At 38.6% G+C, this 19256-nt stretch overlaps 1 protein-coding gene across 3 annotated transcripts; it reads left to right on the plus strand.

Annotated features, from left to right (window-relative positions):
- The first annotated feature begins 5327 nt into the window (after positions 1 to 5327).
- polh (polymerase (DNA directed), eta) lies at positions 5328 to 19118 on the plus strand. 3 transcript variants are annotated; one of them, XM_051916007.1, is made up of 10 exons: positions 5874 to 6132; positions 6963 to 7097; positions 8796 to 9022; positions 10926 to 11095; positions 12679 to 12782; positions 12873 to 12992; positions 13370 to 13493; positions 13567 to 13632; positions 14010 to 14182; positions 17543 to 19118. In XM_051916007.1, the coding sequence occupies exons 1-10, from the start codon at positions 5996 to 5998 to the stop codon at positions 18228 to 18230; spliced, it is 1944 nt and encodes a 647-aa protein (XP_051771967.1). In that variant the 5' UTR covers positions 5874 to 5995; the 3' UTR covers positions 18231 to 19118. The 3 variants fall into 3 exon arrangements, with proteins under 3 accessions (XP_051771968.1, XP_051771967.1, XP_051771966.1); XM_051916006.1 differs by having other exon boundaries at positions 5876 to 6132; positions 10923 to 11095; XM_051916008.1 differs by lacking the exons at positions 5874 to 6132; positions 6963 to 7097 and adding an exon at positions 5328 to 5484 and having other exon boundaries at positions 10923 to 11095.
- Positions 19119 to 19256: the final 138 nt, after the last annotated feature.

Raw genomic sequence — 19256 nt, forward strand, 5'->3', positions numbered from 1 at the left:
GTCAAAAGCAGCACTGAGATCTAGTAACTCTAATAGAGCGATACAACCACGATCTGATGATAAGAGCAAACTCTAATGAGAGCAGTCTCAGTACTATGGTCTAAATCCTGACTGGAAATCCTCACAGATACCGTTTCTTTCTAAAAAAGGAACATAGTTGCGATGATACTACCTTTTCTAGTATTTTCGGTACGTATCCTAGTGATAAAGTTGAATTAATGATATTAAGAAGAGGATCTATGACCTTTGGAAGCATCTCTTTCAATAGCTTAATTGGTATAGGTTCTAACATACATGTTGTTGATTTCTATGATTTAACAATTTAAGACAATTCTTCCTCTCCTATAGCAGCGAATGAATGGAATTTTCCTCAGGGACACTACAATGCACTGTCTGACGCGATACTGTAGTAGGTGGTTGCATGGTTATAATTTTCTCTCTAATATTGTCAATCTTCATAAAGTTCATAAAGTCATTACTGCTATGCTGTTTGGAAGCTTTATTTCTTGTTAATTTAGCCACTGTATCAAATAAATACTTAGGGTTGTGTTTATTTTCTACTTAAAGATTTGAAAAATAAGCAGCTCTAGCAGTTTTTAAGGCCTTTCTGTACTCAATCATTCTCTCTCTCTCCATGAAATGCGAAAAACTTCTAGTTTTGTTTTCTTCCAGCTGCGCTCCATTTTTCTGGATGCTCTCTTAAGGGCCAGAGTGTGCTCGTTGTACCACGGCGTTGGACTAATTTCCTTAATCTTCTTTAAGAGCAAAGGAGCAACTGAGTCTAATGTGCTGGAAAAAGAGAGAGTCAATAGTTTCTGTTGCAACATCGAGTTCTTCTAAGCTATCTGGTATGCTAAGGCGATGAAACTGATCAGGAAGATTTTTTATAAAGCAATCTTTAGTGGTAGAAGTGATAGCTCTACCGTATTTGTGGCAGTGAGGCGGTTTTGCAGCCTTGGCTAAATGTAGTATACACAAGACTAGATAATGATCTGAGATGTCATCGCTCTGCTGCAGAATTTCAGCTGCATCAATATCGATTCCATGTGACAATATTAGATCTAAAGTATTATTTTGACAATGAGTGGATCCTGACACGTGTTGTCTAACACCAATAGAGTTTAGAATATCTATAAATGCCAATCCCAATGCGTCTTTTTCATTATCTACATGGATATTAAAATCACCAACAATTAGGACTTTATCCGCAGTCAGTACTAACTCTGATAGAAAATCAGCAAATTCTCAGCAAAGTCTGTATGGTGGCCTGGTGGCCTGTATACAGTAGCCAGCACAAATGTCAAATGGGATTTGTCACTTATATTACATAATGTTACATAAAGCACCATCACTTCGAAGGAATTATATTTGAAAGACTTTTGAGTAATGCTGAAGATATTACTATAAATTACAGGAACACCTCCCCCTTTGCCTTTCCGACGCGGTTTGTGTAGTAACCTTGAGGGCTAGACTCATTTGAAGTAATGTAATCATCTGGTTTTAGCCAGGTTTCTGTAAACACAGCAAATATAGATTATTATCTGTGATAATATCATTTACAATAAGTGCTTTTGGAGAAAGGGATCTAATATTCAGCACCCCAAGCTTTATCATTTGTTTATCAGTATTATCTCTGTATTTTATTTGTTGAACATCAATTACATTTTTACCCTTAAATGGGTTTGGGAGTTTTTTGTATTTACTAATTCAGGGTACAGACACAGTCTCTATGTGATAATATCTAGGTGAAAGAGTCTGTGGGTGTTGGGATTTATCTGACTTCTGTGACCTGAGACAGCTAGCAGACGGTCAGTTTAGCCAGTCTGTCTGCTTCCTGACCTGGGCCATAGTTTGTCATGTTTCAGCTCTAAGATTATGTGCCATATTACTAGAGAGAAGAGCAGCTGGAAGAGCTGAGGACGGTAACCTGAAGACAGACTTACGGTCACATCTAGGAGCTTCATGAAGGCTTTCCATACTCTGGAGATGAACTGGGGGCCTCTGTCAGATACAATGTCCTCAGGTATTCCAAAGTATCTGAATACATGGTTGAACAGAAGTTCAGCGGTTTCCATAGCTGTGGGTAAACCCTTGAGGGGAAGAAGACTGATTTAGAGAACCGGTCCACAATCACCAGAATGCAAGTGTCACATTGTGAAGGTGGGAGATCCGTAATAAAATCCACTTCTAGATGTGACCAGGGATGTTAAAGGCAGAGTCGGCTTCAGGAGGCCAGGACAGAGACCATGAAGAAGGGATGTGAGTGGATTGACGATGGAGCTGTAGTGGAGGATGAAGCGGCGATAGAAGTTAGCGAAACCAAGGAATCTTTGAAGTTCTTTCACAGTTTTGGGAATGGGCCAGTTGCGGATAGCTTCCACCTTCCTCTTGTCCATGGTGATACCGTTCTCGCTGATGATGTAACCAAGGAACTGGATCTCAGACTGATGGAATTGGCACTTCTTGGCTTTGAGGAAGAGGATGAATTTACAAAGTTGGAAGACGTTGGAGGACCTCCGCAACATGTCGGCGATGTTCGGCTAGGCTCTGGGAGTAGATCAAGGTGTCGATGTATACCAGGACAGATCAATGGAGAAACTCCTGGAGCACCTCATGCATGAAGTCCTGGAATACGGAGGGGGCGTTGACCAGGCCATACAGCATAAAGGAATATTCAAAGTGGCCAGTAGGGGTCACAAAGGCTGTCTTCCACTCATCCCCCTCACGTATCCAGATAAGGTTATTCGCGCTGCAGAGGTCCAACTTTGCGAAGATCCGAGCACCTTGGAGCTGTTCCAGAGCCGCTGGGATGAGAGGAAGGGGATATCTGAATTTGACTTTGATTTTGTTGAGAGCTCAGTAATCTATGCATGGCCGCAAGCTTCCGTCCTTCTTCGCCACAAAAAAGAAGCTAGAAGCAGTAGGGGAGGTTGATGGTTGAATGTAGCCCTGTTGTAGCGCCTCCCGGATGTACTCCTTCATGGCTTTATGCTCAGGTATGGTCAAGGGGTATATTTTTCCTCTGGGTACTGGTTCACCTGGAAGGAGATCAATCGCGCAGTCCCATGGCCGATGAGGTGGTAACTGGGAGACTCTCTTGGGACAGAAGACATCTTGATACTGGGAGTAGCATTCTGGGATGTCAACAGATAACTGATTGGTAGGACTTTCGATGGTTGTAGAACACATAGCAACATTTCTTGATTTTTCTGTGGATGAAGAGGAAGTGAAGGAAAACAGGAAGGATGACAACGATCACTCCGTTTCCTTATCTCACCAGTTTCCCAAGATAGCTTCAGAAGACAGCCTGGTGATTCTGTGACACATATGACTAGTCAAATTATAATTATGACTCGTCAAAATACAATAACTATCTAAAATATAATTTGTATTGTCAAACCATGGCTTTACATGAAAATTATGGGTGCCAAAATATAAATATGTGCACAATTTCTTTAATTTATAAACTAACTCCACAGAAACTTTTTTTTCAGCTATTTGCCAAAGCAACATTTCTCATTTTAATTTGGTTTAACTTGATGTAGTCAATAAATAAAAGCTATATAGACATTTTTCCCCTCGTTCTAAAAAAATTCCATAAACATGGCGTCATCTTAAGAAATATCTGCGTACACAATAAACCACTGAAAATGACTCAAAACGATGTAGTATACATGCCAGACCAGCATGTGGCGCTGTAATTCTGCCACAGAGATACAGTAAAAACGGAGAAGAAGACTTTGAGCATGTGTAGCGGTGTCTCGCTAGGGCTGCATTCCACTCCAAATTATAATGCCCTCCACTCGCTAACTTCCTTCCGTCTCATGGATTCGGATGTGCGTCATTGCTTACTTTGCATGAGTGCCCACTACTGGCGGAACTCGTGCATAAGGTTTAAGTGAAACGCACTAAGGCCTTGATCACTTGGAATTCACTATGGAGCTGATTTATTATTTAAACCATTTTTCTACTTATGAATTTGTTTTATGCAACTTTCTTTATGCTTATAAGTTGTTGGAGAAAATATATAAAATCCTATGAGCTAAATGAGACAGTAGTATATCAATAGTATAAACTTTGACTGTGAATATAAGGTAACTACAAGTGTTATGTGATTAAATTTTAACATAATTAATATATTATACACTATTATGTGATTAATTCCTAATCAATATATCATACACTTCAGTTAAGCGCGATCTGCTGTGATGTCAAAATTAAGTTGAATTGTGGGATGTAGAGCTGCTTGAAGTGTACATCAGAGTAGACTCACTCCCTCAGTCAAAATCGAGGGGATGAGGGTCTGTCCATATAAACTTCCCTTGTTCACTTCACGAAGTGGAACGCACTTCAAAATGGCGGCAGGGATTCCCCCGAGGAGAAGTGTTTAGGGAAGTTTGCGAATGTGTGTCTAAAAGTGGAGTGGAACTCAGCCTTGGGTGCGTGACTTTTTTTCCCCCAAACCAGTTCAGCAGAAATCCCGCCCTGCCCGTGACTAACGTCGAGACGTGGCTTCGAGGCATGGGGTGATGATCATCATTTCACAGAATATACAGATTGGCTGTACACACAAAACGCAAGGGTGTCATTTTCAGATTTATCCACTCTGGGACCAGGTTTCAAAAAATAGCGGTTTCAGGCTCCCAAAACGCTAGATCTGTCTGGACAAAACGCCGATATGATACAAAATTTTTACGCATACATCTAAACGTGTCTCCGTGTGGACGGGCTCCAGAATAATAACCAAAATTGTCTATTCTGATTTCATGGTGACTTTAAAGTAGGGCTGTCAAGCAATTAATTTTTTAATCTAATAAATTACATGATGTGTCAATTAATTAACAGAATTAATCACAAATCAGTTTTGGCTGAGAAATTAACATCAAAAGTTGATTTAAAGTCATTATTGTGTTAAACGAGAAGATAATTTAGTAGACAAAAAGTAGCTTTAAAAAAGAAATATTTTGATTCAACATATTACATATAAACTTTTAATTTCAAAATGTGAAGAAATATATATATATATATATATATATATATATATATACAGAAATATATATTCAGTTATACCCTACTCTGCATCAAAGTTGTAAAGACATTTATTTTATAGCACAGATATATATATATATATATATATATATATATATATATATATATATATATATATATATATATATGCAAGAGGGAGGGGAAGATATTCTGACTCAAGATTACCAGCAACATGAATTTAACACAATAATGATGTGTGGGCCACGGATAAATCATTTATAGTAATTACTGCAATAAAATAATAATTGATGAACTTTGATTTCGTGGTAATTTAAAGCCCAATGATGTGTTTGTTATTAGCATTATAGCAGTGAGTTATGAAGCCAGGGCACACGGGGTCACCAGGAATATGTGGGCAGACGATGCCAAGAAGCTGTGCCCTGATCTAGAGGTGACACGAGTCCGAGAGTCACATGGGAAGGCTGATCTCACCCAGTAAGTGCACATCTCTTCATTTTATGCCGTTCAGTCTTTATGATTTTATGCTGTTCAGTAGCATATTCAAAATGAGGAAACAGCATATAATTTATATATATATATTTATATCAAAGTCATATTATATAATACATACTGTGCTATAATATAATATAATATAATATAATATAATATATCAAAGTAGTTTATTTCCCAAGTTAAATTATACTCAAAAATAATTTGCTTTGGTCAGTTTCAATCTATTCATGCATGATTAATAATAAAATAAATCTGGTAATACAAATGGATTTTATGTTTAGTGTCTTTATTTGTATTTGCTCTGTTGTGTATTTACCTTTATTTGGATTATAAATGTCTATTTTTATTAGACACCAAAGTTATTGCGCTATCATCCTCTAGAGGGCAGTGCGCGCACTCAGCGCAGCGCGCGCGTTACTCAACAGAGAGCGAAGAAGAGCGCGGATGTGGCCGCGAAGTTTTGTTTCATAAGTGACTTTCAGTTATTGTGCTGATGGATTTTGGGAAGGAAAGAGTGGTCGCGCTGGTGGACATGGATTGTTTCTATGTGCAAGTGGAGCAAAGAATCAATCCCGAACTCAAGAACAAGCCCTGCGTTGTTGCTCAATACAAGACATGGAAAGGCGGAGGGTGAGACATGAACAGTATGACATATCGCTTTCATTCTTTAGAGAGCCAGTGTTACAGTCACACATTTACTGTCAAAATAATGTCATTTTTTAAGTCTAACTGTGATGTTCTGTTGATGTTGACTGTATGTTTATGTTTGGGGTCCCAGAGACTGCAATGCTATGAGTAACTACAGATATTATTTTCTTCAATGTTTTCCCTTTAAATACCGTTATTATTTCTATAATACACCAAAATACACTAAAGTGCCACTAAACAAATTTAAACAACTTGAAGGAGAGATTTCATTGCCGTTATTCATAGGTCATCTGTTTTTGGTCTCAGAGACCTTAGGATTAATCAGTGGCGTAGCCAGAATTTTATGTTTGGGGGGGCCCATCTAAAAATGAGGGGGCCTCATATATATATATATATATATATATATATATATATATATCTGTATTTTTATGTGAAAGTAAACTTTATACAGACGCTGCGGTAGCCGCGATCAAAATGAGTAGACGACCTTTGAAACTAAGCTTTAAATAAACATTGTATCTGTTATATTGTTATGCCAGTAGGTGGCGACCAGTGACTGTTAAAATGTATTTCATTCATTAATTTCATTTGTTTTTTTTTTTTTTTTTACTTGATGAATTCTTTAAATTAATAATAATAATAAAAAAATATTAGACTCCTCTATAACAGTTTAGACATTTATAAATTAATTTTGAACAATAAATAAAACATTTTGTCAGAACCTCAAGTAAATTAGCCCTACATATTATTTTGTTTGATTGTGTAATTTGATTTCATGGTAATTTAAAGCCCAATGATGTGTTTGCTATTAGCATTATAGCAGTGAGTTATGAAGCCAGGGCACACGGGGTCACCAGGAATATGTGGGCAGACGATGCCAAGAAGCTGTGCCCTGATCTAGAGGTGACACGAGTCCGAGAGTCACATGGGAAGGCTGATCTCACCCAGTAAGTGCACATCTCTTCATTTTATGCTGTTCAGTCTTTATGTAGCATATTCAAAATGAGGAAACGACATATGCATTTCAAATATTTTAAAAATGCCACAAATTAGATATGGAGTCTTTCTATTCATGTTGGTTTCATATATTTTTCTAAAACCCTGTAACCATTTACAACAGAGGGTTTTGATGTAATGACTAACCCTAACATATGTCTTTCACAACAAAGGTGTATTCAGCTCTCTGCCTGTATAAAAGTGCATTTGTATTTTTTTGATTAAATTAGTAATAAAGCTGATTTTGTCAGCTATTTTTAAGTTTAGTCTTAGTCCTGTATCAAATGTACTTTTTAGTTTTTATCATATTTAATGAACCATGTCCTGCTTTTGCAAGTTTTATTCAACTAAGGGCCGGTTTCACAGACAGGGCTTAGGCTAAGCCAGAATTAAGCCTTATTTCAATTAGGGTATTTAAGTAGCTTTTATAAACGTACACTAGAAAAAAAAACATTACCGTTGTGCATCTTGAGACAAAAAATGGCTCTGACATATTTTGAGATATGTCAGTACAAGTTGCTTTCAGTTAAAAAAGCTCAAACATGCATTTTAGTCTGGGACTAGCTTAAGCCTTGTTTGTGAAACCGGGGGTATATGTCTGGACATTTTAGTCTAGTATTAGTCAATGGAAACTTAGTCACATTTTTGTCATGCTGCATAATGGTTAAACTGATAATAATGATTATTTTGCTCAAAATTATAATCGCAACGATTGTTGTCATTTGATCAGAATTATTGCACTCTCACCATAAGCATAAATCAAGAGAATATGACTCATGCATGGTTTGTTGTACTTCATCTAGTGTACTGATTTATTATAGGCTGTTTATCATATACATTAACACACTCTCTGTCTACATTATGAAAACTGTTAAAACAAGAAGCTTTTCTCAAAAAGTGAAATTCCTAATAGTAATTCCAAATGACATTAATGTTTTTCTATTAAAACAACAGCAAAAAGACTGTATTGTCACACAGAGGTTGCGTAAGTGCATTTATTCAGCAATCGCAAATATAGTCGAGATCATGTTTGGATTTATTACAGTTCATCACAGAGAAGGTTCAATCGCAGATTCGCAGCAAACAGCACAAGCGGCTCATGAACCAACACAGACTGACCGAACGACACTTTCATTTAAGCAGAACATCTCACATGAGATCGCTGAACTCCAGCTTACTTGTTTGTCTGTGTTTTCCGATCATCAGCGGTGCTTCTTTCACAGTGTAGAGAGAGGTTGACAGGCAGCATGGTGCCAGATTACAAAGATTAAGTAAAACACCGGGAAGAACTGATCCTTTCAATAGAAAAGCTCTGATTGGGGGATTTAAAACGTTGACATCTGGCAACCGCAAACATGAAAGATCGTAGAGGTTTGCACAGCAGTCTGTAATATTTTGTCTCAACACATATTTGTTGAACAAAGAGAGGTTTTGGTAAAATTTTTATTTAACTACATTTAAGTCTCGTCTTTTTTCGTCAATGATATTCCATGTTGATATAGTCAATATCGTTTAATGACGTTGCTGTCGTCTCGTCTTAGTCATGGGAAAAAAAGGTCATCAACGTTTGTTTCACGTCATAGACATGACATGACATTGTTTCGTCATAGAGTCCATTAACAAGATGAACACTAGTTTCTCTGTATCAGTTACAGGGAGGCCAGTGTGGAGGTGATCGAGGTGATGTCACGCTTCGCTGTCATAGAGAGAGCCAGCATCGACGAGGCGTACATGGACCTCACGGCCAGTGTGGAGGACAGACTGAAACACATGAGTGTCTGGGACATCACACCAGAGCAGCTGAAAACAACCTACGTTCAAGGCTTTCCACAGACCGGCACTGATGACCAGAGTGAGAATACGGTGCTAGATAAAGGTGTGTGTTTGAAAATGACAGCAAATCCATCCACCTAATCTGTATGTTTTCCATCTACCCATTTTTATGAAAATTTTGGGATATCACATAAAAAAATGCTGGATGGAAACAGTAAGATGCACATAAATTCAACTCTGGTGATTTTGCCTCAGCAGAGGCTGTGATTGGATAACTGGACTAACCAGCGGACCAATCACATCACAGCATCTCAAATGTTGGTTTGGTGATTCTGAAAGTCAGAGTCTGTCATCAGAATGATTTGGTTTAATTCCCTCCAGAAGCGTCTCACACAATTGTGTTCTCAAACACCAGCATCCGAACACAAGAGAACATGACAGTTGTGTTTTGTCTGTTGCTCTGAGTCGAACTCATTTATGATTAAGGAAAAAAGAGCCTGACTGCAGCAACTTCCATTTTTATTACTGATATTTTGCACTGTTTTCCCAGGAAGTGACAATTTTGTTCTCTTGAACCCATAGGATGGAAACTCTTTTATTTGAAAAAGTTTTATGCTATATTCCAGTTCTGCACATAAGTTAAAGGTACACTATGTAACTTTTGGCCCTCTAGCGGTTAAAAAAAACAAAACTGCATGTATTTTGCGGAAGGACATTGTTTTGGTTGTGATTCGGCTCTGTGTGACTGTGTTGATGAATATGATTCTTTCTCAAAACTAAAAAAAGATTATTCTGCTGCTCATAAAACATTCACTACTACTACTAGAGATATAACCAGTTTAAATGGAAAAGATCTCAAGCTGACTAGTTGAAGATGTTACTGTAGCTTTACCCATTAATAGACACGGTACTTCCTAAATAAATTGCAGCACATCTACAACAATAGGGCTGTGCAGAAATATCGATACAGCTAACTATCGTGATAGTGTATCGATATTCCAACCTCTACTATCGATAATTAATTTTTTTTTTTTAAATCATGTTTTAAAAGGATTTAAAATTACGTCAAAATTTCATCAAATCCCTCTGTGTGTCAAACGACCTCCTCCTCTGCTCCCGCAGATGTCACCGACTCATTGTCTACAAAGCTAACAGTTGCCCGTCATATACATAAGGCCGTTTTATCAGAAGTAAGCAGGAGTGAGCATGGTAGAAAATATAAGACTGCAGCTTTCTCTCATTGTGGAAGAATTTTGTGTAGTTGAGGCAGTGCTCGCGTTGCGGTCTCGGAGCGGACTCGAGCTACAGCAGGGGACAGTCAGACTCACAGAACCATTTTCACAGTTCGTGGTTGATTCCAACCTCAAGATGAACTCGTATAGCTGTCTTCCACAAACGTCCCACTGTCAACAGCTTTACTTATTAAATAAAAACAACTTAAATGAGCAACAAAAAAACGGAATATACCCGCATACATGCAGTATTCGTGGCGCACATGCGATGTAGACAGTTCAGTAGAGAACGGTTATTCTTAAAGGGGCCACGCCTCTATTCCACTCATTACAATACTATTTCAGTTTTATGAATGTTTACTTAATGCACTTAATTTTTTTTATTACATCCTGACTATTTCAGCTAGCTTTATAAATTTTGCATGCAATTTATATTTATATGATTTTTTTGGCATCTACATCTTTAGTTAAAAGTGTTCAGTTACACAATATGCATTTTATACATTCCAGTGTGTTCACTGTTAGTGACTGTGTAATACAAAATAGAATGGAAGTTTTTCTTTTTTTCTGCTGAGTTATCAATATAATGTGATATACATTCCAGAATACCCCAGGTGGTACACAGCAAGTTGCATTTTGTCAATTTTGAACAAAAAAAAGTTACATAGTGTACCTTTAAATTCACAACTTTGGATGGAAACATAGTTGTAAAATGCTGAAAACTGAGTGTAAGTCTGCATGCACTGGATCAGTGTGATGGTGTTTGTGCAGAAGGTCAGCGGGTTGGAGGTCTGCTGCAGTGGCTGGAGCTTCTGTCCTCCAGCTCTCAGTCTGTCTGTGCGGAGCTGCGTCTGGCGGTCGGGGCTCTTATAGTGGAGGAGATGAGGGCCGCCGTGGAGCAACACACTGGGTTCCGCTGCTCCGCCGGGATCTCACACAACAAGGTCTGCCTGATGAAAACCACAAACTACCTTTCACATTTACATTCAGGAATTGTTTACAACTTCCCATTCAGATGATCGGGGATGCTAAAATGCTAAAAGAGTTTGCTAAAAGCAACTATGGTCGCAAGTTTCGTTGAATTCTATTGGTAACAATGGTACTTGTGACCGCAGTTGCTTTTGGGAAATGCACCCCTGGTCAGCACTGAATAGCAGAAACTAGGTCTGGGTTTTGACACAGATTTCACGTTTCAGTTATGATTCATAAGCTCTAGATTCAATTCCGATCTCGATGCGATTCATTTGGATATATATCAGGTACGGTATCTCAATTTTTATTAGAAAAAAAAAAAATCTCTCAACTAAAGCTGTAAACTATACAGGGTTATTATCATTAACTAAAACTATTAAAAACATTTCTGTTAATTGAAGTAAAGCTAAAATAAAACTCAAACATTAGTTGAAAAACTTTAAATGAAAAATAGAATTGTCGCCTTGGCAATCTGTATATTACTAAAAAGGTTAAAATTAACAAGAGTCCAAACTATTAAATACAATTACTACTTATTTTTACATATATAATAATCATCAATCTAAAACTAGGCTGTATACAAATATTTAAATTGCTCATAAAGCAGCTTTTATATTTAATTATATAATTATGATTCTACTCCAATTCGTTGTTGAAATATGAACATTTAAATGGTGGCTTTAATAAAAACTTATGACAGATTTATTCAAACATACATTAAATGAGACATCACTAACAGGTTAAGTAAAAATGAAATATAATGAATGTGTAATCTAGTGCACAAAATGCACCTCTGGAGTTATTTTGCCAGCTGACTATAGTTTATGGTGATTGAATGTCTTTTCTGAGGTAAATGTGACGTTACTGGATCACATTGTTCTCAAACTGTTTTATTGACGTCTTTCCGTGGTTGAAACACTGATTGATGGATCATATGATTCAGTAAGTTGTTCTGTATCTTCTGATGTTCATTCATGTTTATTTGCTGCTGTAATTAGTAGTAAAGAGGAAGAGATGATCAGTTCACATGTGGCTACAGCGATCTGTCACATAAACAGAGAGTCCAAATGGCATTTATTGTTTGAATTTTGTAATAAAACTGACAAATTTAAAAAAAACAATGAGACTGTTTGATATCAAAAGAATCAAAGCACAAAACTTATCATGATTATTGGATGGCAGGAGCTACAGATAATGTTTTGTTCACACATCGACTGAAAACAGCACAGACTAAAAGATTGATTTTAGAATTAAAAAAATCAATATTGGTTCATCAAAATGAAGATCGATTAAAATTGATTATTTGATTTTCAGCCTAGCCCTAGCAGTAACATTTGTAAATATGGTCCAAAATGTTTTGTAATCCAATCATTAAAACCACATTTGGAGGTACTCAGAAACACATACAATTACATGTACATGCTAATGTGTCCAGATGCATCCCAGAATGCAACAGTGAGGAATTTCTGTGTCCTTTCCTTGAAGTCTCACTGGTACATTCAACACTGGTTCAGTCAATCAAAATAGTTTTTTTCTCTTTTTTTTTATTTCATAGGTGTTAGCCAAACTGGCATGTGGTTTGAACAAACCCAATCGCCAAACAGTTTTGCCGCTGGGATCTGTTCCACAACTCTTTAGCACCCTTCCCATCAGTAAAATGTAAGTAGATCCACCTGTACCATGATATTATATGATTCCCTTTGTGTCCCATAACGGTGATAACATGCATGATGTGTTCCTGATCTTCAGTCGTAATCTGGGAGGGAAGCTGGGAACATCCATTACAGAGACTCTGGGGGTGGAAAACATGGGAGATCTCACTCAATTCACCAAGGTCCAGCTGGAGCAGCACTTTGGAGAGAAGACTGGGTGAGAACCAACACGACGGCTTCACACATTCAGAAAAAGTTGTCCTTAAAAGATTCAGGCCTGAAAAATTCAAGTAAATAAATATAATCTTCATGACACAAAACGCGCCATTGGAGAAGCTCTGATTGAACGTCACTGTTTCGGCCAATGATTTCGCACCGCAGAGCTGTTTTGGCTAAAAGCAAAAATTCATTTTCGGTCTAATATTTTGGGTTGACGCAATTTCAGACCATTTCTTTTAGAAATTGCTCTTTGAATGCTCATTTTATCTCTGTGTAATGATTCTAAAAAACCTTTTGCAATAATCACAAAGGATTGTTGGAAAAGTCATGGAAATTCATTGATCAAAAAGTGTGGGAACTTCATTTGTCCTTCAGGTCATGGCTGTATGACTTGTGCAGAGGGATTGAGTTTGAGCCGGTGAAGCCTCGACAGCTTCCCAAATCCATCGGCTGCAGCAAAAACTTTCCAGGGAAAACGTGTTTGGCTACAAAACAGCAGGTGAATTTGGCAAATCTGAGATTGGTGTCTGTGGGTTCCTGCTCGTGATGCTCACGCTCTTGTGTGACTGTAGGTGCAGCACTGGCTTCATCAGCTCGCCCTTGAATTAGAGGAAAGACTGAACAAAGACAGAGACATGGTGAGTCATTTTACAAAGCAAATCAGTAATTCCAACTCAATTCTGATTGGATGACGTTCGAACATGAAAATGTAAAATGCTGTTAAATGCACACCAGTGACTGCACATTCAGTTAGTTGCTGTATTGCTTGCCAACCCCAAATAGCTGGAAGATTTGCTTATTCCCATTATTAGAGGAATTATAATGCTTTGCTTATTCCCATTATTATTAGCGCTCTTCTTTGTGAGCATTTAAGCGTGTGGTTAAAAACTGGTCTAGAGCGCCATCTGCTGTTAAAAACTAAGCGAATCGATTACAAAGAGAATCGCGATGCATTTGGAAAATCTCAGAATCGATTTATTGTCCCAGCCCTATTATTTATTGTCTTTCTCTGCAGAATGGGAGAGTGGCCAAACAGCTGACCGTGGGCGTCCGGCAGGCTGGAGATGATAGAGCCAGCAGTTTCTCTCGCTGCTGTGCTCTTGCGCGCTATGATGCTACGAAGATGACATCAGACAGCTTGGCTATCATCAAGAGCCTCAATACTGCAGGAAGTCACCAGGAGGCGTGGTGAGTAGCAATACGAGGAACCATCAGTTCAAACAAACAACCAGTGCAGCCAATTAGATTAAAAAAAATAATATGTAGATAAAAAGGTCATTTTGATGCTATTAAAATCTTTGTGTTTTTGCGTTCTCATATTCACGTCGCTAATGACACAAGGTCAAAATAAACAAATAAAAAGCATACTTCGTTCTGCTCTCTCGCGTCCGCACAGCTTTTAAAGTATGCTCAACCGCGGATAGACATGTTCGACACATGCAGTACAATTGCTTTTCTATACTCTACCAGACGTCAGAGGGCAGCACTGAGCTGTGTCATTTACAGGACATTTACTCGGAAGGATAGAAGAAGAAATGTAGCCACTCCATGCAAAGTTTAGGACAAGAACTAAAACAATTACGATGGAGAAGGATATGCTGCTTTGTTTACTGTTCTTGGAACAGCGTGTTGTTTTGTATCGCTCTTCTTCAACTACTGCACAATACATCACAACTGCGTGTTGCCACCTGGTGGACTCTTTTGTCTTAACATTAATCTTGTGCATGTGCTGTTGTACGCGCTGATGCGTCTGCGGACCCTCCTGATGACGAAAATCATGTCGGCCGATGTATACTTCTGGCTTTGGAAATTAATTTAAATTCAAATAGAGTTTATTCAGATGCTTGCTAAGATCTTCAGCCGAACCTCTTTGACCTAAAACTGACCAACGTTTAAATCTCTTAATTATGGAGCCCCTAAAGGGACATGGTGGTGGAAAAAAGTGATATGGGAGGAAAATTATTTGGCAATGCTTTTGCATTCTCTCACAAATGTTTGTTAGCTCGCAAAACTTCTGTGTTCTTTGCAAGCGAATGCCAAGTTTCTCGGTGGAACGCAAAAGCATTGCCAAATATTTTTCCTCCCATCTCATTTTGTTCTTATGTCCCTTTAGGGGCTCCATACTTAATAGAACAAAAACGACCGACATTTACATTGTTTTTTTTTTTTAATAGTACAAAACCAACTGACATTTAAATCTCTTAACACCATGCCTTCACTAGACACGACCGTCGTTGTCGCATCATATCGCAACACCTAAAAGCTGTCTACACTGAACGCGACAAACTGACCATTGCGAAGCACTTGGACTACGTCAGAAATGGAACGGGGAATCTGTTTACTGTCGGGAATTTGTTGTGCCGTATCTAGTGTAGACAGTATCACTGATTATAATGGGTTCTGTTGTCTTTTTGACGCGTTGCGCTGCTCGCATCCGGTGTAGACAAGGAGTTATGAAGGAGAATGAAACCAACTGACATTTAAATTTGTATGTATTTGTAGTACTTTCTGTAAATCTGCTAATTATTAGCTTTTCATGAACTCACGAACCCACTGCTGGTCCTTCACAAACCTCAGTTTGGGAAAATCTCTAAGGGATCAGACAGATTTTTCAAAAATGGCTGAAAAAGTCCCATAGACTTTGAAGGAGGAACTCAAGTCTCATCAGGAGCGCAGATCTTCACTTGAGCCACTAATCAAACACCCAGAACACCCTATTTTCATGGTGGCAATGTTTGCACTGCATCTTCCAATACATTCAAACTCTACATCAGGGCTATTTAAGTAGTTTCATTCGAGGGCCGGATTTAATAATCTTCAGTCCAGCCCAAATTCAGTCTTGTTGGGAATGTTGAGGGTGTTTCATCCGAAACATTTAAAACTAGTTTAATCATCGAAAGGCCTGTCGTGATAGTCAATATATCGACTTATCGCACGATATATGGACATGACCTTGATAATTTTTGGTGATGCGATATATTGCCCATTGTGTTTACACAAAAATAAATGTCACCGACATTTTGCCGATCATGCTGCCTCTGTCATCTCGTCCGCTCTCTGAGGCAAAGCGGGGCTCAGCTCCTTCATACACAGAGCTGACATCAACAGGCGGAAAAATGCGCCATTCGAGTCGTTATAGTGTTTTCCTGACAACTACAGACGGTTTGGAAGAATAAGTGCAAATGCACTCAGTTTCCGCAATCCACTGGTGTAAATATAAACATGACAGCGCGAAATGGTGCACGCTCACAGCTAGTTTCACACAGGACACGGCAGAGGCGTGAGTGTCTAGTTCGTTTTCATAGAAAACGCGTTTTTGCATCCCACTGCGCCGTTTTTCCATGGAAACATGTTTGTTTGACTGTTGCACTCGCATCTTTCGTAGCATCTCGTGCATGACGCGGCGCCAAAATGCGGCGCTCAAGTTAAAAGAAGTTTTTCAAACACGCCTCTAGAAAAACAGATGCCTCAACAGGCCATACCTGACTCCTAAATCTGTGTCTTTGTTCATATGGACATCTGACAATAGCGTGCACCCTTACTTTACTGAGAAAATAAGGTCAGGGAAAAACCTGTAGATGGAAAATCTCCATGTAAGTGCCTTTTGTGCATTTGCAAGTGTTTTTTTATACTTGTTATTTTGCAGTTTTTGTTAGCAAAGGTTTATTTATTATTTATTTAACATTATTTTTTTTGACTCTTCAATTCAGTTCGTTGTCATTTGAAAGTGTGTAGGCCTACTTGCATTATTATGCGGCTATATTATGATGATATATTCAGTGGCATAAAATGGTCTTAAAATGACAATATCGCATATCGCAATTATTTCTGGGGCAATATATTGCACAACAAAAAGTAGTCATCATGACAGGCCTAATCATCGAGTGATTTTGTAACCGAGAGGTGTGTCTCGAATTGAAACGCTTCTCAGTGGATGTCGCAACGCTGTTTAATAATGGTGACCGGGAATAAAAGCGGCTCCTTTAAGCTTTCGTTCCGTTATCCACTGGGCCGTACTGCGTAGTTCAAATGAAAACAGCGCTATTTGTTCTGTATTTGTTGTTACTGACTGAGAAACAACTTCAGATGATTCAGTGACAGAGCGGTCCGAATGAATTCAAATCGTTTCAGATCGTTATGCAAGCGTGTTTGGACAATTCAGGGAAAAGAAAGAATCGAGACAAAAGAATGATTAATTCATGAATGATCGGTACCGCTGTTTCAGTCGACAGAAATACGCGACACATCATAACTGCTGAAATATTTGCACGGAAAACGGAGGAGCGTGCATGGTATGAACAGTGAGTATATAGCCGTACAGCTGCAGGCGCCACTGCGGCCACATATCTAACCAAATTTAGCTGCACCGCCAGAAAAAGTGGAGGAGGGAGGTTGGGGTGCCCTCGGGCCGGATTTGGCCCATGGGCCGCCAGTTGAATAGCCCTGCTCTACATATTACCAGTACATGCGTACGGGCATCATACCCGTGATCTTGATGTTGTTACAGCAGTTGAGTTACTTCACTAAGGCTTCATTGTTTTCTCCTAGGTCTCCGGCCTTGACTTGCCTTTATTTGTCAGCCAGTAAGTTCAGTGACATACCTTCATCCTCATCAGGAGGAATAGCAAGCTTCCTGTGCAGCGACGCAAGCTCAACGCAGTCCTCTACGCAAACCCCTAAAACACAGCCGACCCCCAAGAGTCCAGGGGCCATCCGGTCTCTGTTCGAGAAAGCAGCTGAAAAGAACAAACGGCGACTGGAGGAAGCTAGTAAAGATGAAGACGCGTCACCCACTCCTGTGGAAAACACATCCAGCCGGTGCAGTTCTCAGAAAGCCACTGGAATCTCTTCCTTCTTCCAAAGAAAGAGCCTGGAGAAAAACCTTCAGGTCACAAACTCGCTCTCTGATGGAAACGGGTCGATGACTGAAGACGAGAGCTGCTGTGCTCCAGCGGAGGCGAGCGAGCCGAGCTCCTCCGAGGATCTTCATGTCTGTGAACGCTGCGGGAAGAAGGTGCTGGTCTGGGAAATGCCTGAGCATACGGATTATCACTTCGCTCTGGACTTGCAGAAATCATTCAGTTCCTCGGTCTCCAGTGACAGTCCAGTTCTGGCCGGAGCTCCTCAGTCGTCCCGCGGGAAGAGCAGAACGAAGACTCAGAGCGGCCCGCAGGCCAAGAGAGCCAGAGTGCAGGGAAACACCGGCACATTGGACTCCTTCTTTAAAAAGACATGATGTGTTCAACAGCAGTCTGATCAAGCACTTTACTGTGACAAGCTTTTTAAATGATATTTGTGCCTTTTCAAATACGTTTCCTGTCTTAATGTAAATAATAAATACGTTGTTATACAGAATATTGTAAAAAAGCCATTTCCTCCCACTAAACATTGAAGTGCACTAGGTTGTAATATAAACAACTCATTTTTTGTTTACATGTATGGAAGCCCATTTTTGCTACACAAAAAAAAAAAAAAAAAAAAAAAATCATGATTTGTAAATTGTAATTTAAGATGTTTTTAATTTAATGTGTTATTAATAGTGGAATTTAATACTGGAATACTGGAATTTCCAACTTCGATACGATACCTTGAAAAATATGGATATTCGATACCATTTTTGATACCACAGGGAGAACTGCCATTTGTACCACCATACAGATCAATTATTAATTTGGGTAATTTTGATTAATTGTAACGTTGTTAGAGATGGTAGTTAAAAACACTTTATATAAAGTGGCACCAAACATTCAGTGGTAATGCTTCACCCTCTAGTGGTGTGAAGTGAATAATACCAAAACCATCCAGGCAGTTGCAAACACTTTATAAAGCCACCAAAGCAATAAAAAGTCGAAATGGACATACTATGACTATTTTTATGCCATAATTTTGACTTGTTTACTAAGGCATTTTTTTTTTTTTTTTCTTATGTGGCAAAAATGGGCTTTCATACATATGTCATTGAACTATAAAATATATATTTGTCCTCATTTCAAAAAGAGCATTTGTTGAAAATCATGTTTTATTATTATGACTTTTTTTGTGGGGAAAAAAAAAAAAAAAAACTTTGCCAACATTATAACTGAATCTCAAAATTTCAAAATAATTAAAAAGCCATGCCATGATCCTTCCGGTATGACGTTTTGTTTATTGTGCATCCCTTTTAAAATACAGTGACATTCTGAAATAATGTGTGCTCCTGCAGCTTCTGAGGTGTTTTGGGTGCTGCGAGGACTGCCTGGATGGTTTACACGTTATTCACTTC

Source organism: Ctenopharyngodon idella, chromosome 13, assembly GCF_019924925.1.
Source record: "Ctenopharyngodon idella isolate HZGC_01 chromosome 13, HZGC01, whole genome shotgun sequence".
NCBI lineage: Eukaryota > Metazoa > Chordata > Actinopteri > Cypriniformes > Xenocyprididae > Ctenopharyngodon > Ctenopharyngodon idella.

Excerpts from the sequence above, each read along its gene's own strand:
- polh (XM_051916006.1), top strand. The coding sequence starts at position 5,996 with ATGGATTTTGGGAAGGAAAGAGTGGTCGCGCTGGTGGACATGGATTGT. Across the intron at positions 6,133-6,962 it reads AAGACATGGAAAGGCGGAGG|CATTATAGCAGTGAGTTATG; the intron begins GTGAGACATGAA and ends GTTTGCTATTAG. Across the intron at positions 14,183-17,542 it reads GGAAGTCACCAGGAGGCGTG|GTCTCCGGCCTTGACTTGCC; the intron begins GTGAGTAGCAAT and ends GTTTTCTCCTAG.